Here is a 19801-nt window from a genome sequence, read left to right as displayed (position 1 = left end):
ATCATTAATTCATAAAGATTGTCTCCAGTTGAGCGTTTTCTGTACCATGCCCAAACAGGCTTCAGTTTCCTGCTCTGTTCCTCAAACTGCCTTTGTGCAGGGTGGGCTGGTTGCCCTTCTTATCACTTGTCTGGTCACAATGTTGCTGTCCAGGGCGTTTTGCCAGGGGCTGTGTCATCCCAGATAGCACAGCTAACTCAGGCTCTTGACATGATGGAGCATTCAGCTCTGACCTGCATGACTTTGCTGATCTCCACATGGCACTTCTGGTTGAAGCAGGCATATCTCCCAGCGTTAGCTCTGCTTTGGGGACCTAAAAAGTATTGCAGCAGAAGTGACTGAAAAGTGGCTCTGCTGTGTCCTCCAAACTGCCAACCTGCAGCTCTGCAGCATCTCTTCTTTCCCTAGCTTTGTCTCAAAGTGAGGGTTTGTTTTTTTTTTTACCCTCCTTGCTGTAATATATAAGCAGTACAGTCAAAGTGTGGAAAGCTGCTCTTCCTTTGCTGACAGACCACTTTTGGTTACAGGAGCCTCCCAAATCGGTGCCCTGATCCTGTGCTGCCTTCCTCGTGCTAAGCCTGTGGCAGGTGCTTGCACAGATGTCATCTGTGTGGCATCTAGTCCCCTTGGTCTTCCCAGCAGAGCTGCATAGAAGTGACCCAAACATGTCTGTTCTTCAGAGGTGTTTTAGGGCATTAGTAGTTCCATCCTAACATTCTGGTGCTTACTGCTCCCTGTTCTGCCAGCAAATGGCAAGTGGTAACTTGCATGAAGACATGACCTTGAATCCTAGAACAACTTGAGTTCATTTTGGTACTAAAAACTGGGGAATAGCAGTTTATCTGTGACATACCATGGAATAGCTAATCCCATCTGTGGATGACAGGGGCCAGAGCAATTGCTGCCAGTACTAAGCAACTGGGGAGCTTTGAACTGGCTGCAGCAGCTCTGTGGGATCCCTCCTGGCTTGTTACTGAAGAGCAGCCGAGGCAGAAGCTCTGTGCGTGGATGCTGGGTGCCTTTGATGAGAAGGCGCGTTACCCTGGGGCTGATGCAGACATGTTGGCTGCTGGCCAGTTCTTCTGCCAGATGCTTGGGTCTTATTGCTTTTGGACAGCCACTTCCCTTTGCTGTGGCTGGCCTGCACATCTATCAGTGTCAGAAGAGCTTATAATAAGCCACAGTGAGGCAGAATTAGCCAGAACAATTCCAGAGAAAACAGACAGGGATAATCCAGTCTGTAATCATGACTTTGTCCCTTGTTGCAGCTCAGCATACATGCAAGTCAGCTGTGGGGCTCTTTTCCCTTCAGTTGTAGACAGTTGTGTCTGCTCTCAGTGCCTGGATTTTGCACTGCTGTGCTTAGAGGTTGGAAGCAAAGGTTGGAAGCTAAGAGGTTGAAGGCATCTGAGAGATATCTTTCATACGCAATAGCAGCTTTCTTAACCAGTACCTCAACAGACTTTGGAGATGCAGTCTGGTGGGCAAACAGCCACATCTATCCTGCCCTTCACGGCCACTTGAGGGATGCTTAGCAGTCTGTTGTCAGCAGAGTTCCTCTGCTTCAGGAGGGTTGTATTAATGCTATTAACTTTCTTGAAGCCACTGGTGCTGCTCTGAAAGGTAAAAAATAAGCTGTTCTTTGACTGACAGTTTCTCTGTTCTTCAGCATGGTGAGTCTTGTGAAGTCTGTGCTGAGTGAGTGCACTGGGTTAATCTGTATTTGCCCCAAGTTCAGCTTTCTGACTGGTTTCACCTTCCTTTGATTCAGCATCCTTAGGCAAATACAACAAGATTTACCACCTAGTAGTGGAGTTTGCTGTCAACCAAGATGAATGGACATCAATTCATGGCAGATGGGCCAAGGACATGTAAAACTACCCTCCCCCCTCCCATCTCTAATCTCTTCCTCCATATTTGCTACAACCACATGTTTATCACTGGCTTCTGGTTCTCAGATCATTATTTCATTGTTCCTGATGTGATGAGGGAAAACGTTTTGTTCATGAAAGCCTTACAAGGAACATGGGAACAGCCAGTCCAGTAGACATACCTACTGCAGTATCCTGCCTCTGATACCCAGCTCCTGAAGCTGTGGAAGGAAGAATGAAGAAGTTTTGTGTGGGAACAGTTTGTCAGATTGTTTTTTCTGCTACAGTGAGCTTTGGCATCACTGACACCTTATAGCTGAGAGCTTCTTATATAAGTATGAATTATATTTAAGTCATTGAATATCCTCCCTCTCTGTTTACCAAGAGTAAACAGCAGTTTCCAGCTTTCCTTTGCTGCCACATGGTCTAGAGCACTCTCCTACAAACTCTTAATCTTGTTAATGCTGTAGTGTCTCTGGTTAAGCCCCAAATGATCTATTTTTACTCAAAGTATTTGCTATTTGAAAACTCTGGCATCTTGTGGAGCTCTGACAAAGTCTGCATGTTCTTTGTAGAGGCTTTGCTCACAGAGCTGACTTTCCTGGGACACAAGGCTGGAATGATTCACTAGCATTTTTTCCCCTGTTCTAACAGTAAATCTAAGAGCCGCCAAGTGTTGCAAGTCCTTTGGCCAAGTCCAGGAGTATGTGGTGACAGTGAAGGTGTCAGTCTGTGCAGTCAAAACCAAACTGCTGGATGTAGGTGCTTAGAGATGGGTTGATTTGTGCATAGAGAAGGGCAATGTCTTGAAGGGTTTTGAGGAGATTCTGGAACCCACATGTATCGTGCAAGAAAATAGTATGTTGGGAGACGTATCATACATTGAAGGGACATATTCCTTTAATGAAAAGTAATTTTGGTCAGTTTTTTATAAATATACCCTCAGTTTCCTTGTAACAAAGTGTCCCTAGGCTCCTTCTGGGAGATATAGCTGAACTTTATTTAGCCAGTATGTGTGGTAACCTACTTTATAAAAATAATGCTCCTTTTCTGATCATCTTCAGATTTGCTGAACTGGATGGAGGCTACATTTGATGACATAGATCCTATTCTATGACTCTCTTTGCTTCTGCAAATAGCTATTGAGGTGTATCCATTAATTACAATTCGGGAAAGGTACTGGCTGTGGTTCTGTGGAGCATTCAGGTACAGCTGCTGCCAGCAAAAACTGTTTTGGACTAGCAGGCTGCGGGATGTATTAATGCTGGAGACACGTGTGGCCTGGGAGGTGGGCAGATGCACAGCCTGAGCCATGAGCAGTGATCTGGCCTCCCCAGAGACCTTTTATACCTCCAGGCAGAGCTGAGATAGTGAAAGTAGAGCGGTGCAGAGATGGTAACAAGCAGTGTAGCTGTCCGGGGGTGGTGTTGGTTGGAACAGTCAGTATTTTGAGGTGGCCAGATGGATGCTTTTTCTGGGTTCAGTAATTACATAACTATGGGATGTGTCCTGGGACTGTGCAGGGGCGGTTTTTAATTATTCAGATCCAGTTTGCCCAGATCCTCTTTAGGTGGAGAGGAAAAAAATCAAGAATTCTTGTTGTGATTATTTTTACATTGCTTTGGAAACGCATGGCACAGAAGGTGTGTGGTGTGCTTAAACAGGGGGAAAAACACCCTTATAGCTCAGTACATACAGGAATGAGGAGCAGTCTAATCAGTGTTAAATGTCTATATTAAATGTGTGACTTCCCAGCTGCAGCTGGGGAACATCCTCAGAACAACTAATAGCAGAACCTTTATCTTGCAGATCATCAAAAGATGTGTTACTCTGCACTGGTGCTGGCAATGATGTTCTCCATGGGGGAGCCCCTGCCGTATCATCACTACGGTAAGAGCAGCTTACGCTTACAGCTTGGTGGGACATGTGGGGCACACCAGCAGACACAGGGACGGGACCTGTCCCCGTGGCCAGGGTGGAGGCAGCGAGGGGGAAAGCCCAGCGCAAGAAGGGCAAGAGCGGGGTCTGGTCTTTATCAGCAGAGCCTGGCTGCCAGAACTCTGGGCTGAGATGCCAGATTTCCAGAGAGCAGCACAAATCTGGGTTAGAGCAGTAGAGGACTGATGCCATGCTGCAGAAGGGGTGGATTTTTTTTCCCATTGCTCTAAGTGGCATTTTATTTTACCTCTGCCCTGCGTGAAAGCACGCACCTCTTACTTGCCTCAGAGACATTCTGTCTGCTGATGAGGCTGAGAGCCCAGATCACTCCATGAACGCCCACTAAAGCTGTCAGCTGCATAATGTGGCCTGTTCCTGGTCTCCCTTCTAACAGGAGGGTGCAGCCCTGTGTATTTCTAGCCCTTAGGGGAAGCAGAGATGATTAAGGGTATAACGGTCAGTAAGGAAGTGCAAACATGCCAGATCTGCCTGTTTTATCCTCTGTCCTTTCATTCTAAACTTCAGCCAGAAAGCCCTGCCTGCCTGCTGCTTCTCCAGGCCATGTTATGTTCCCTGTATTTGGGAAACTCTGGGCTCATCCTCCTAGAAATGTAGTAGAGATTTTTGTAAGCATCTCCTTAGCTTCCCCTTAATACCCCAGTAAATACATACCAGATTTAAGATGGTGCAGTAGAGACTGTGGAATGAGCTTCCACACCTCCCGCTTTTCTCTCCTCATGTAACCCTGGCAATTATTTTCTGCAGGTGGACTTATTTACATGAGCTTTCCTAATAGCTAAATTGAAAAACGGGTTATTACTAATAATCTGGATGATTACTTTTTTTAAATAGATAGATTGAATCGGTGGTCAAGAACACAAAATCTCTTCCTACCTGAAGCAGCCTTCATTGGCAGCAGTGATGCTGCAACAACAGCTGGAACAGGATTTGGTGTTTTATTTACTCCAAAAAATTGCCAGTGAGGGACCAACTTTCAGCATTCCCCTGCACTGTGGGTAGTTCTCTGAGCCACTTATCTCTTGCACAAAGACACTTCAGTGGTCTGTCTAGTCCTCTTGCAGGGCTGTTAATTCCCTGGAGGCTGACACTGGCACTCCGTTAATGGTTTTTAAGCATAAAAGCATGGATAAGTGACTTGCATGGTCCCTTGTTGCTTGGTTTATTTTTACTGTGCTATAAATGCCCTTTTTCTCCTTGCACAGAACATCTCAACTCTCAGTTCGTGCAGTTTCTGCTGGATGTGATTGAGGACGGGCTGCCCTCGGACACCACCGACCAGCTGCCTGACTTATTTGTCAATGTCCTTCTGGCCTTCAATCTTCACATTCCAGGTTGGTTTGGTGCTGCTCTGCCTTGGCAGGATTTCAGTGGTCTGGAGTGAGGGTATGAAGAATGAGGAGGATCCACTGGGTCTTCATGGTGCTATGATAACCTCTCCAGCTCCTGTAGCTTCTGGTAATACACTGTGTTTAAATATTGTGCAAAACCCTAGAGGAAAAAATTGTCTGAGAGCCCATGTCCAACCAGCTGACCCTCTGGGGCACAGCAGCAATGTGTAGCCCAGCGGATTTCTCTCTGTACTTCCATACTGCCTGGATCAAAGCAGTTACTGGACTGCACTTGCAGAACATGAGTGGGGTTAGTTAACTTGTAGGCACAGGTGATTTAGGAGAGAAGATGCCTTAGCAGGTATTTCTCAGTATAAGTCCAGAAAGAAAGTCCTCTGCCTTCTGTAGGTCTTGACAAACCTTCTGCTTGCCCATCTGCCCCTCCTAAGCTCATTCAGTGCAGTGCCTGTGTTTTGGGGCCAGGCTCTTCAATGTTGACCTGAGCTGTGCTCTCTCCTGATTGCCCTTGTTCTCTGTCCTCCCTTCCTGAGCTCCATGAGAAAAGACAACACATCTGGTCCCTAGAGAAGGGCATTTGCCCTCTCGCTGCCTGTGAGTTTTGAAGCCTGTTGTTGGAAGACTGGAGAGTAGTTTAGGGTCCTGCCAAGGGCGGCCCCTCCTTAACCCAAAATGTCCTGTTGCTCCAGTTGTCTTTAGAACAAGACTTCCTATTGTTCTGCTTCATGGCTTTATCTTGGGCTTCGTGGAGAGAGGGGAGGATAAAGCAACAAGGACGTGTCCAGTAATTTACCTGTTATTTTGAGTTGTGCTTCATTAAAATTTATGGGAAAGTTTCTAATTTCGTGTGAAAGTTGATTGCGCAGACTGATTAAGTATATCTCTGCTACTTTCATTCATTACCCCTTCTCACACTTACCCATATACTTCCCGGCTGCAGTAATTAGGCAATAATGCATGACAGGCAGTGTGTTTCTGGGGGATTATTGCCCACCTGGGATGTAGCTGAGAGCAGTGACTTGTTCTCTGATTCTAAGAACATGCTAAATGATGTTCAGGTTGCTTATTAGTAGATTGAATTTTTTATTCCTCTGCCTGCAAGGTTTATCTATTATACAGTTAAGTGGTGCAGCATTAGTTCAAAAACTCTTCTAAAAACATATTATCTTGATGCCCTTCAGCATAAAGGATCCTAAAGCACTTTGCAGCCTGTGAAATATTATAGGGTTGCCAACCCTGTGCCACAGAAATAGCCACACTGTGTTGTTTGGATGCTTCTGAGTGTGCACGCTCACACACATGCATAAGATCTGCTAGGATGAACATACATTAGTTACCACAAATCACTCCCAAAGCAGGCTAGGGGACATTTCCTAGAAGAATTCTTCAGCCCCTACTGTTGCATAGCCTGGTGCCAAGTGCTGGGAAGAAAAACATTTCCGTTCTGGCATGTTCCTGGGACCTGGTCAGCCCTTCTTATAAGAGCTTGAGAGGCAGTAAATTCCAGCAGGGCACTACTGATATGAAGTAAGAATATAGCAGAGAGCGGAGCCCTTGGCTTCAGAGGGTTGTGAGCAGAGCTACTGTTTGACAACATAAAGCCTTTTCAAGGTATTTCACAGTATTTGGCTGGCAGGACTGGAGCCCACATGTAAATTAGATGAATATAGAAAGCACAAAGTCTCAAGTATTTCATGTGTTGTTTCCAGGTTTATTCTACCTTCCTTCTCCCTGCTCACCCACCCTGTGGGGCTGAAACTTTGTAGCCCTGATAGACTGGTTCCCCAAAGCTCCCCAGAGCACTGCTGCGAAATAGGAGCCCTCCACCATTTATTTTATTACCGTGGTCTTCAGGAAACAAAGGGATGTGCTGAACAGGTTTCTCCCTTAGTTCCAGAACACAGTGTGATCATGACTACAATAAGCAAGCACTCGAATGTCAAGACTTTCACAGAAAAGCTGCTGCTGCTGCTGAACAGGGGAGGTGAGTGTTTGCGGCACTATTACGTGCCTGGCAGGGGGTGCAGCTAATGGTGACTCGGGGAGACGAGCCTGGTGCTCGTTAAGGGGTGGGATGTGTCAGGGATGCAGGTAGCTGAGGAGCTGTCAGCTCAAGCAGGACATGCTGCTTCCTGGTGAGTTTATGAGGGTGACAGGCTGCATTGCTGAGGATGGAACTGCACAAAGAATAGTAATGCTGATGGCATCTAGAAGAGAGGGCTGCTATTTCCATGTACTGGCTCAGATCCGCCCCATCTCATGGCATGGCTGGCTGCAACGCAGGCAAGCTCTTGTCTGGGAGGAAAGCTGGTCCTGGGCCACTTCTGTCCTTGGACAGACAGGGCTCCATCAGCACTGGCACACAAACCTCAGCCTGTGCTGGCAATCATCTGCCCCAGGGGACAGATCCAGAGTGAGGTCTTGCCTTCCAAAATGCTGCTTAGAGTGGAACTTCCCATTTCAGAACCGCCGGCAGAGGGTTAGCTTTGTGTCTGCTCCAAGCATAGAGTGAAATCCACTGTACGTGTAGAGCTTTTGCAAAGCAGATTGCTAGAAAGCTGGAGATCTCCGCAGGAAGAGCGGTGCCAGGTATTTCTGCCTGTGCTGCATGCCACTATTGTGCTTTCTAATACCTTCTGGAGCACAGGGGCTTTGCTGCCTGAGATTCATTTTGTTGATTTGCTGGTAAATAACTCATCTGTGATGCTTGCAGCTCATCTTACTCTGGCTTTAGCTCTCTTTGGGGTTGCAAATCACTGTCTCCTCACTATACCAGTTTGAGGGCAGCCGGCATTTCGGTGCTCTTCTGTCTGGCCTCCTCCCAAAGCCTTTGTTTAGCCCTTTCCCTGCCAGATTCCCTGCAGAGATCACCTTACTGCAAGGGGCTGGGGGAATAAAGAGGGGGGCCCCAATCTAATGAAGATGCTTCTCTTTTGCCTGCCTTCCTGACAACTGCTGGGTTTGGGGGGGCTGCAGTGTCCCAGAGCCCCTCTTGGGAGTCTGACAGGATGTGTTTTGGAAGACAACAGGATGTGGTGACTCATTTAAACATGGCAGTGTTTCTTTCTTGCTTCTGGGATGGTACTAGCCTGGTCTCTGTGGTGAAAGCTTGTTTCTGGTACAGGCTCTGATGGGCTTTTCAGAGTGGTTATTGGACCAGGCTTAATAAATGAGGGAGAAAATGAGTGGTAGCTGTTGAGCAAAAAGGGGAGGCACTGAGAGGTGATGTGCTAATGAGCTCTCACCTGGGATGGTAGGTGAAACATAAACAATGATTAATGCTAATACTAATGAGTTTGGTCTCGGCTTGATACCCTGCAGAGCTGCCATCCTGATTACGCAGCTTTGTGCAAGGCACTAAGGTCTGCCAGCACAAAAGCTAGCCACAGGCAGGGAGCGGCTGGCCGAGGCCAGGGGCAGTTCCTCTCCAAAGCCTGTAGGGTCAAATGAAGGGATGTGTGCTGAAGATGGAGGAGGAGGTCAATGGGGAGCATGTGGCTTAGCACAGTCTCTGCCTCCCCCAGATGATCCGGTGTGTATCTTCAAGCATCAGCCTCAGCCACCGCACTCAGTGCTGAAGTTTCTGCAGGACATCTTTGCCAGCAAGGATACAGCCAGCGTCTTCTACCACACAGACATGATGGTCCTGATAGACATCCTGGTGCGGCAGATTGCTGATCTCTCCCCAGGAGACAAGGTGCTCACAGTAACCCATAGGCATTGGGGAAGGGAGCACAATGTTTCTCCTGGCCCACCATGGGGCCGCTCGTGCAGGCAAGAGTGGAGTCCTTGGGTGGGCACGACATTTCTCAACCTTGGGGGCTGAGGAGTAAGTGGGGATTTATCGGGCCCAGTGCACAGTGGTAGAAAGGTGTGTTTGAAGAAAGATCTGCCAGGCTTCTGGTGGTCTGCACCAGGTCCCTCTGGGAACAGGGACCCTCTGTGAGTAGTAGAAGTAGGAGGGATCTCTCTGTTTTGGTGTTGCAAGAGGCAGGGATGCGTACATATTTAAGAGCGGGTGAAGAGCAGCACTGGATTGCTGTGGGAAAGCAGAGTTTTCCATAGCTACTAATGAGCCTTAAGGAAAAGCAGGTGCCTCTGGAGTCGCTCTCTGGCTGGTGGTGCAGCAGCAGCTGTTCCTGTGCTCATGCTGTCACGGAGGCTGGCATGCTTGTTTATCTCACTTTAAATCTTTCATTGTGCTCTGTGTTTTGTCTCCCCTCCCACTTGGCAGCTGAGGATGGAGTATCTATCTCTGATGCACGCCATCATCCGCTCCACGCCCTATCTGCAGCACCAGCACCGCCTCTCCGACCTGCAGGGCATCTTGCAGCGCATCCTGGGGGAGGAGGAGGAGGGCCAGCAGTGCCAGATGGACAAACTGATCATCTTGGAGATTTATAAGGAGTTCCCAGAAATCTCTCCTGGTACCAGCTAACCGCCCCTCAGCTTGGACTGGAGTTTGAACCACTTGGATCGACGATGTCCCTTGTTGACACTTTCTCCCCATTCCCTTCCAGTACAGCTCATACCTTATATCCCTCCGTGCGAGGCCTAAGGGTGGGACAGTGTTTGCCAGCCCTTTAGAAACGCCAGCGGCAGAAAGGGCATGGGGTGCCCCCAGGGCCTGGTGCTGGGGGGAAGTCAGAGTGAGGTGGGCGCTGGCACGTGGTTTGCCTGCAAGACTCAGGCAGGAGGTATTTGTGGGGCTGGTGTTAGCAGGAAGGGCAGAGAGCTTGCGAGGGACTTAGCAGCTGGGGTGGGGGGTGTTTAGCTGCACCGGTGTCCCAAAGAGAAAGGCCTTAGAGTGTCACTTCTTTTCCATGTGCATATCTCTCCCTGCAGTGACCAAGTGGCGTCTGCTGGTGCTTGGAAGAAGCTTTTGTAACATCTGTTTTGTTTTCTGCTGCTAGTGCCAATGTGCTGCAGCCCTGCCAAGGGGAGGTAGCTCGCTCGCTGTCTAACGCCTCGTCTAGTGAGCCCTTCACTCCCTCCTGGCCATCAGCTTTGCCTCTGGGTAGCAGCCCACCTAGGGTCATAGAGATCTTACCCCAGCAGCTGCTTTTTTCAATCTGCTTTCTATAGTGATGTTTAAATCTGAATTTCTTGCACACTGTGGCAGCCTAGAAGTAACAACAACATGAGTGATGCTGCCCTTAGGAAGCCTTTGGCCCGGACACAGCGCAAAGACGTGTCCTGCCAAGTGAAAGCTGCCGCTTGCCACCTCTCCTCTCTCGCAGCGTTGCCCCAGGGCCCCGAGCAGAGGGGCTGCGTGTGGGCAGGCGTGCTCTGTTCGTGAAGCGTGTGGATTTCTTGCCTTGAGCTTCATAGTAGCTCTGCCTCGCTGCCCTCCCTCTGCACGTGGCGGCGCTCAGAGGCAGTGTGATCCTGGTGTCCAGTAGCTGTTTGTGACTATGCACGAGTGTGGGGAACCCTTATTTATCTTTCCTCTAGGTTTCTAGCAAATGGGATTAACTCCCTGTTACAGATAGTCACACACACTAACGTGGGTCTCTTAGATATTTGTATCTGCACAGTCTGGTCGCTCCCTGTCCCCAGCTCTTCCTTTGCCGTATCCAGAGTAGGAGCTATTGGAAGGTGGAACTGGAAATGCTGGGAACTGTATTTTGTTCTTTTAGCTTGAGGTGATGACACGAGCTCTGCTCTGCAGGCCCAGACTCTGGGCACTGGGGCAGTGATGCTCAGGATTGGAGGGGGTTGGCCTGGCAGCCAAGGCAGGTGAGGACCTCTTGAAGTCAGCCTGGGAATGCCCAAACTTAATAACCACCCTCGCAGAGAAACCTATTTTTCCCCTGTAAAAATGTATGAATGTCAAAAGGGATCCTGTATTTTCTTAAACACTAAGTGTAACATGCAGAAAAATAAAAATGTCTTAAACTGGACTCTTGTGAACGTAGCCCTGCCTGCCCCATCCTGTTGGGGGGCTGAAGCGGTGGGGGTGGCTGGGCTGCCTGCTGCCTGCTAAGGCAAAGCAGTGGGTGCTGATTTTCAAACACGAGCAATGCAGTAGTTTTCCCACACTCAGCTTCTCGCATTGTGTCTTCCTACCACATTGATGGCAGGTAAGGAGTGGTGGAGGGCAGCACCCCTGCTAGGGCCGCAGCCATCACCCCTGTGGGCCTGCCCAGCATCGCTGCTTCAGATTAAGGGTTTAGCAGAGCTGGACTCGGCAGTTCACTTCCTGCAAGGCAGCGCAGCCTCAGCTGGCTCCCAGCAGAGCTGCCGAGGCAGCAAGCCCGTGCAGCGAGGGTTTAACGGTCTGTATCGAGTGCTAATGAATCATGCTCTGGCTGCGGGTGTCTGTTCCCAAACCTCAGCCCCGTGTGTGCTGCTTTGGGGGTGCCTTGGATGACAGGGCTTGCGTGTGGTGGGAGGGCAGCAGGTGCTTGGTAAAGCACCAAGTTGGGAGCGGGGAAGCTGGTGTCTGCTCCTGGCTGCGTCCTGGGGCAGCCACAGGGGCAGTGGGCTACAGCCCTGGCCAAGAGTAGAGGTGTAAATGCCAGGTGCAGGCTCTACCCCCTCAAACAGGGGAGGCTGCAGCAAGCACAGCTGCCTGCAGAAATGTGGCCAGGGGTGTGTCCCAGCTCCTGCCTCTTTGGCCAGTGTTTCCTTGCTGTAGCCTTGCAGTGAGTCAAGCTGCACATCTAGGGGGGAACCACAATGCGTGGGGGCTGCCAGTGCTCATGAGTGCCCACCCTGCTGTAGTTCTGCTGTGCCCCCTTGCTCAGTGCACGTCCCCCTGAGCTAGCCTCAGCTTGCCTCTGGGTGTTGCTTGGGCATGTGGTCGGCTCCTGCCCCGCTGCAGCAGTGGGATGTTCCTCTAGCACTTGCTCTCAGTAACGCAGCCCAGGCTTTCCTGTGCCAGGCTAGGGCAAGCCCAGAGCCCGGTGGAAGCCCAGAAGCGGGCAGGAGCCGTGGCCCTGCTAGCCAGGAGCACAGCCTGGGCAAAGCCTTTTGTGACAGCACCCTGCCTGCCACGGGGGGCTGGCTGGCAGAGCCCTGGCTGGGCTGAGCCTGAACAGGCAGAGCTGGCAGGTCCCTTCAGCATCCCTGAGCCTTTGCTGTCTTTGGGGCTCGCTCACCCCATGTCCCAGCTGCCCAGTGAGCATCACCCCACCTGCACCACCAGTGTGCTGTCACTGTAGCCAGGGCTGGAAGAGCTGGGGAGCAGCCTCCCGTGGGGGTCCTGGGGGAGACCTGTACCCACCGCCAAGGAAAGGCCTTTGCACATCGCAGGGAATCAAGCTGCAGCACCTAAGCTCATTACCCCCAAGCCCGCTCAGTGGTTCCTGCTCTGCACATGGGTGACAGACACAGAGAACATGCTTGTGTTGCTATTAGCCACAACAGGCCACCGTTGGAGTGGTGTTGCCTCATATCTGTGTGTTTTTATTGCGGTGCAGCAGTGAGGGGTGTTGGGGGGCTGGCACGGGAGGGAGCTATGTGCTGCCTGTGACCTGCACCTCTGCTTTATTGTCTGGAATGATTCGATTACTACTATTTTGTGGCAGTAATACCCCGATGATTTTCTCCTCCTCCCCAGAGCTGTCAGCTGGGTAATTAGAACAAATAAACTTGAAAGCCTTCATAATTTTTTAAAAGCATTGCCTCTCTCCTGATTGGGTTTCTTGGCTGCAAATCCCCGGTTTGAGGAGGTGTGATGTATAATCTAGCCAGCGGCGGGGGCTTGCGCAAAGCCAGCATGTTCCTGTCACATGCGGATGCTGCACTGCCCTTTATTAGATGAGGTTTCCTGGGTAAGCTGTGAGCGGGGCTGGGGCTGGGGCTGCTCTGCCGGTCAGTGTAAGCCTGACGGTACCCAGAGGGCTTCGGCAGGTGTGCAAGGGCCTGGAGGGGGAGAATATAAATCCCTCCGGGGCACCATACACACAGAGCTGGCATAGCCACAGCCCTGTCGGTGCTGGTGCTGGATCAGCCAAGCCGGAGGCATTTTGTGGTGGCTGAGGTACTGATGTTCAGGAATCCTATGGAGTTTTTAAATTAACGTGTCAGCTTCTCCAGAGGCTTAGAAATCCACACCCACCAGGTGTAAGCATCAACCATGGCAATTTCTCTCCAGCATGTGCTGAGCTGCACTAGCACCACTCTAGGGCTTGCTTGGTGTTTCCCATGGTGAACCTGAGACATTTGTTCAGCCCAGGCTGCCTCTGCCCACTCTGCTGTTGCCCGGGTGGTGCAGAAGCCTGGCCTTGGCTTCTGTGTGGCTGATGGTGGTGGAAGGGAGGCACCAGCCCTGTACAGAGACCCACCAGCTGTGAGGATGGTGCAAGGTGCTCTGGGGACCTGCTGGCCGTGTTGCAGGCCCTGCTTTGTGGTTGCTTTCCATCCTGGGAGTGGGAGCCTGCTTGCAGTGAAACCCCAAATCAGCAAGCAGCAGTGCTCTTCCCACCTCCTCGTTTACACTAACAATAATTGATAGGGGACCATCTGTTATCATCAGTGCAACCGAAGCCAGGTGAGAGCCAGTTGGTGGTCATGGTTGGCAGGGGAGCACAGGAACATGGGACATCGGGCAGAGGCAAAGCGCTGGTGACACCAGGATTCAGCACTGCAGCTGCAGCATGTGGGATGATGCAGTCCTCTCCACAGCTGGTGCAGAGGGCACCACCCTGGCAGTGGCAGCTGGACCCCCTTGAGGTCCCCAGACGTGCTGTGCTCAGGGGTCAACACATCTCTGACCTCCTCCTTGCTGTGCAGAGGGCTCGCGCTGTCATAAGCAGCGTGCAGCTCCAAAGCAGCCACTCACGTTTCTGCCAAGGGACCGTGGGACCTTGCCCAGCCTCATTAGGTTTCCCGCAGGGTGGGAGTGGATTTGGCTCCCCAGGAGTGTTGGAGACTGCACGTGACTCCAGCAGTGCTGGGAGCAAGGGCTGGGCCAGCAGAGAAGCCCCATCTTCAGTGTGAATCCATCCTGCTGTTAACATTGTGTGGTTTTGGGAGCTACACAGAAGCTGCACAAGGTGTGCCAGCAGTGCCCAGCCTGGCTGTGGTGTAGGCACTGGGATCCCCCTGCTCCCCAGCCTACCCACCCTGAACCACAGCCCATCCAGCACAGCACCACGAGGGGCTCTTGCAGCCCCCCTGGAGCTGGGATGTGCATGGAGGCACTGTGTGTCTCATGTACTCCCTGCCCTTCCCTACCCCACCCCATTGTAAATTCTCCCCATCTCCCGGATTTACGGTGTTTTCCTCCCTGACATGGCTCTTCTCCAGATGCGCCCCAGCCACCCTGCCTCACGCTCCCCTCTTCTTCAACAGGATGCAGCCAAGGATGTTTCCCCCGCTGCAGTGAACTGAACACCAATGAGGACGTAAACCCCTGTTATTCCTAAGCCTATTACAAGCTTCGGTGGATTAGGCTGCGATATTGGTTGATTGAGATCAAACCAACAGCTAAGTTGCAAGGCTGATGCACTAATGAACCATCCTGACACAAGGGCCACAAACTGAATTTTCCTTAGAAAAACAGGGTTTTTTCATGGATGCTGGAAGAACAACCTGCAACTTTCTTTCCAGTGATGACTGACCTGGTGGGTGGCGGCAGCTGAGGTCTGCATTGGGGCGCAGGAGAGGGCCAGCTAAATCCCTGCCACGCGTGCGGGTGCCCGTGGGTGGTGAGGCTGGCTGACTGGGGCTGTGATGCTGCTGCAGGTGTCTGGGCACTGCCTGGGAGAGCTACTGCCCTGCGGCACCGCACAAGGGGAAGCCCTTTCTCATGTACACCGTAGAAAACCCATGCCTGAAGATGCCAGACATGGTGCTGCTTGCAGACGGCCACGGCTGGGCGGAGGGAGCTGTTAGGGCTGCGGAGCATCGGCAGTGCCTCCTGCCAAAACGCCGGTGTAGCGCCGGTGTCTTCCTGCCTCGCCCCTCCTGCCAGCGGCAGGGCGGCTTGCCCCACGGTCTCTTCCCGGCACCTTGGGGAAGCAGCCTGGTCCCGGAGATGCTTGTGGTGGCACAAGGACCGCGCCTGCTGCCCGGTGCCCAGCAGTGCCACGGCAGCGGTGTCGGTGGGCGTAAGCGGAACTGCACGCTGAGGGCCGCCGTCCCTACGGCCCGGGATCCCCACCTGCCTTCGGCTGGAGGCTCTGTGTCCCTGAGGCCCAGGCAAGCGTCCCCGCGGCACTAGGCAGGCCGAGGGGCTGGCTGGGACCCAGCCCCTCAGCACATCCCAGCGGGCGAGCACCGGCGAGGGGAGGCCAGGCCGTGCCACCGGCAGCCATCACCGGAGCTGGCGCTGCGCGCCTGGAGGCGCAGCCCTGGCGGGCGGCTGTGAGCAGGCTGGGCCAAGCGGGCCGTGCCGGCGGGCAGCTCGGCCGGTGCCCCCACGCCGCAGGCTGGCTTGCCCTGTCCTGCCCGGCAGCGCCCGTGAGGGCTGGCGGGGCTCCCGCCAGGGCCCGCACGACGCCCGGCGGGTCTCAGGCGCGGGCGGGCGGACGCGCCTCGCACCGCGGTAGATGCGCGGCACATGGTGGAGGCGGCGGCAACCCCGCGCGGCGCCTGGCGCGGCTGGCAGCAGGGGACGCGCCCCTCGCCCCGGGACAGGCGCGTCCCGCACACGAGGGCACGCACCCCTGACGCCGTGCCCGCTGTCCCGGGCAGGCGGCACCGCCACGGCACGGCCGGGCAACCGACGGCTTCCCGCCCGCCCTCAAGATGGCGGCGGGGCGGGCGGGGGCGGGGGCGGGGCGGGGCGGCGGGAGCCATGTTGGGGCTGCGGGAGGAGCCGTCGCCGTCGCCACCCCCGGCAGCAGCGGCAGCAGCAGCAGCGGCGGCGCGGGGGGCGGCCATCGCCGCCGCTAGGCGGGGGCGGCGCCGAGCCCAGCCGCCGTGCGCCCGGGCCGGGCGGCGGCCGCCGAGGCACCATGGCGGCGGAGGAGCCGGTGGCCGCCCCGAGCCGCCGCCGCTGCTGCCGCCACCACCGGGGCCCGCCGCCGCCGCCGCTGCTGCTGCTGCTGCCGCTGCTGCTCCCTTTGTTCCCCCCCGGGCTGGGGGCCGCCGCGCCGCCGCCGGGCTGGGGGGGGACGCCGGCCCGCGGAGGCTGCCCCGCCGCCGCGCCGTGCTGGGCGGCGGCGGTGCCCTCGGGGCTGCCCACGGCGCCGCGCCGCCGGTCCCCGTCGCGCTGCCCTCCCCCCGCCGCCCCGTCGCGCCCGCTGCCCTTCCCGTCCCTACCCCCGGGGCGGCGGGGGCGGCGCGCAGCCCCCAACCGCCACCCGCTGTTCCCCCAGTACAACTACCAGGCGGAGGTGGCGGAGAACCAGCCGGCGGGGACGGCGGTGGTGGCCGTGGCGGCCCAGGACCCTGACGGGGGTGAGGCGGGGCGGCTGGTGTACTCCATGGATGCCCTGATGAACAGCCGCTCGCGGGAGCTCTTCAGCATCGACCCGCAGGCCGGGCTCATCACCACCACGCAGGCCCTCGACCGCGAGAGCATGGAGCTGCACTACTTCCGCGTGACGGCCGCCGACCACGGGGCGCCCCGTCTCTCCGCCACCACCATGGTGGCCATCGCTGTGGCTGACCGCAACGACCACGACCCCGTCTTTGAGCAGGGCGAGTACCGGGAGACCATCCGGGAGAACGTGGAGGAGGGATACCCCATACTGCAGCTGCGGGCCACCGATGTCGACTCCCCGCCCAACGCCAACATCCGCTACCGCTTCGTCAACGAGCGGGCTGCCCACGCCGTCTTCGAGATCGACCCACGCTCCGGCCTCATCACCACCAGCGGGCCGGTGGACAGGGAGAAGATGGAGAGGTACTCCTTGGTGGTGGAGGCCAACGACCAGGGGAGGGAGCCGGGGCCCCGCTCCGCCACGGTCAAGGTCTACATCACGGTCCTTGACGAGAACGACAACACCCCTCAGTTCAGCGAGAAGCGCTACATTGTGCAGGTGAGGGAGGACATACGGCCCCACACCGAGATCCTGCGCGTCACTGCCACGGACCTGGACAAGGACAACAACGCGCTGGTCCACTACAACATCATCAGCGGGAACAGCCGGGGCCAGTTCTCCATCGACAGCATCACTGGGGAGATACAGGTGGTGGCCCCACTGGATTTTGAGGTGGAGCGAGAGTATGCCCTGAGGATCCGGGCCCAGGATGCGGGACGCCCTCCCCTCTCTAACAACACTGGCATGGCCAGCATCCAGGTGGTGGACATCAATGACCATGCCCCAATCTTTGTCAGCACTCCTTTCCAAATCTCTGTCCTGGAGAATGCTCCCTTTGGCCACTCTGTCATCCACATCCAGGCTGTGGACGCGGACTACGGTGAGAACTCGCGCCTGGAGTACAAACTGACGGGGGTCTCGTCTGACACGCCCTTCGTGGTGAACAGTGCCACGGGGTGGATCACCGTCAGTGGGCCCTTGGACCGGGAATCGGTTGAGCACTATTTTTTTGGGGTAGAGGCTCGGGACCACGGCTCTCCATCTTTATCTGCCTCTGCCAGTGTCACTATCACTGTCATGGACGTCAACGACAACCGTCCCGAGTTCACCCAGAAGGAGTACTTCATCCGCCTGAACGAGGATGCGGCTGTGGGGACCAGCGTCCTCAGCGTCACAGCGATCGACCGGGACGTGAACAGTGCTATCACCTACCAGATCACGGGAGGCAACACACGGAACCGCTTCTCCATCAGCACACAAGGCGGGATGGGGCTCATCACTCTGTCTCTGCCGCTGGACTACAAGCAGGAGAGACGCTACGTGCTCACTGTGACGGCCTCCGACCGTACCCTGCGTGACAACTGCCACGTTCACATCAACATCACTGATGCCAACACACACCGGCCCGTGTTCCAGAGTGCCCACTACTCTGTGAGCATCAACGAGGACCGGCCTGTGGGCAGCACCGTAGTGGTGATCAGTGCCACGGATGATGACGTGGGGGAAAATGCCCGCATTACATACTACCTAGAAGACAACGTCCCTCAATTTCGCATCGATCCGGACTCCGGGGCCATCACTCTCCAGGCAGAACTGGACTATGAGGACCAGGTCACGTACACATTGGCTATCACTGCCAAGGACAACGGGATCCCCCAGAAAGCAGACACCACCTATGTTGAAATCATGGTGAATGATGTTAATGACAACGCCCCCCAGTTTGTCAGCCCTCATTACCAGGGCATGATATCTGAGGATGCACCTCCCTTCACCAGCGTGCTCCAGATCTCTGCCACCGACCGGGATGCCCACACCAACGGGCGAGTGCAATACACCTTCCAGAACGGGGAGGATGGGGATGGAGACTTCACTATAGAGCCCACCTCGGGGATTATTCGCACTGTCCGCAGGCTGGATCGTGAGAATGTTCCCATCTATGAGCTGACTGCTTATGCTGTGGACAGGGGCATCCCTCCTCAGCGAACTCCTGTCCATATCCAGGTTACCATTCAGGATGTGAATGACAATGCTCCTGTCTTTCCTGCTGAAGAGTTTGAGGTCTTGGTAAAGGAGAACAGCATCGTAGGCTCTGTCGTGGCCCAGATCACGGCTGTTGACCCAGATGAGGGACCCAATGCCCAGATCATGTACCAAATCGTGGAAGGCAACATCCCTGAGATATTCCAGATGGACATCTTTTCTGGGGAGCTCACAGCCTTGATAGACCTGGATTATGAGACAAAACCCGAGTATGTTATTGTAGTGCAGGCCACCTCTGCCCCTCTGGTCAGCAGAGCCACAGTCCACATCAAACTCATTGACCAGAATGACAACAGCCCTGTTCTGAAGAACTTCCAGATCCTGTTCAATAACTATGTGTCCAATAAGTCCAACACCTTCCCCTCGGGGGTCATAGGGAAGATCCCAGCTTATGACCCTGATGTGTCTGATCGCCTCTTCTACACCTTTGAGCGGGGAAATGAACTGCACTTGTTGATTGTAAATCAATCGAGCGGGGAGCTGAGGCTGAGCCGTAAGCTGGACAACAACCGTCCGCTCGTGGCCTCCATGCTGGTGACTGTCACAGGTAGGGTCTGAAAATCATTGAATCATTAAACCTTTAGTGCAGTACCTTCAGGGGGCTCTGCATGGTCCCCTGCGGGGGATGGGTTGGGGACTGGCAACAAGATTTGGACTGGGAGTCCCTTACAATATCAGGGGATAATAGTGGAGGGGCTGGGAAGGGTGGCAGCGGGGGGCATGCTGCAGGAGAGCGCTCTGTAAGGGGGCAGGGGCCGGAGGTGGTCTGCAAGAACAAAGCATCGTTACTCAGCTGTGAGGATCGCTTGTAGCTGCTAGTGAGACACCTTTGGAGGTGCTGTCACCAGCGAAGCTGTGATGTGTGCTGTAAGGTGCTTCCTGGGCAAGCAGCCAGTTTCTGGGGTGGCCAAGCTGCTGGCCCAGGGACCAGCATGCTGCTTTGCTCCCAAGCCGGGGTGGCTCTTCTCCCTGCCAGGACAGAGTGCTTCCCAGTTGTGCTCGGGAGGAAGGGATTGAACTCTGTGTCGGGAGAGCCCTTTTTAAAATGCCTGTCTGTTGGTAGGAAATGGTTCAGATTGGATTCTAGCTGTGGCACCTACCAACACCTGTGCTTGGTAGTCTGGCTTCTAAAAGCTGGTACCACCTT

The 19801-nt window shown here is 54.3% G+C and overlaps 2 protein-coding genes across 8 annotated transcripts in view; both read left to right on the top strand.

Moving 5' to 3' along the window:
* The window catches only part of NCKIPSD (NCK interacting protein with SH3 domain), a 54312-nt gene extending 43233 nt beyond the window's left edge, over positions 1-11079 (top strand). For 2 of the 3 annotated variants that reach the window (XM_074913944.1, XM_074913945.1), the window contains 5 exons: positions 3681-3761; positions 5033-5161; positions 7068-7160; positions 8701-8873; positions 9411-11079. In XM_074913944.1, coding sequence (XP_074770045.1) covers positions 3681-3761; positions 5033-5161; positions 7068-7160; positions 8701-8873; positions 9411-9614 — 680 coding nt within the window. In that variant the 3' untranslated portion in view covers positions 9615-11079. Of the gene's footprint in view, positions 1-3680; positions 3762-5032; positions 5162-6885; positions 7038-7067; positions 7161-8700; positions 8874-9410 lie in introns of those variants that run through there. The other variant, XM_074913947.1, reaches the window with a different exon arrangement.
* Positions 11080-16083: 5004 nt separating this feature from the next.
* Positions 16084-19801, top strand: part of CELSR3 (cadherin EGF LAG seven-pass G-type receptor 3) — a 34213-nt gene continuing 30495 nt past the window's right edge. For all 5 annotated transcript variants that reach the window (XR_012634320.1, XR_012634321.1, XM_074914729.1 and 2 more), the window contains exon 1: positions 16084-19201. Coding sequence is in view for 3 of the 5 variants with exons in the window: in XM_074914729.1 (XP_074770830.1) it covers positions 16084-19201 (3118 nt within the window). In the remaining 2 variants the exon portion in view is untranslated. The remainder of the gene's footprint in view (positions 19202-19801) is intronic.

Source organism: Athene noctua, chromosome 10, assembly GCF_965140245.1.
Source record: "Athene noctua chromosome 10, bAthNoc1.hap1.1, whole genome shotgun sequence".
NCBI classification, from domain to species: domain Eukaryota; kingdom Metazoa; phylum Chordata; class Aves; order Strigiformes; family Strigidae; genus Athene; species Athene noctua.
This window is presented reverse-complemented; position numbering and strand designations above follow the sequence as displayed.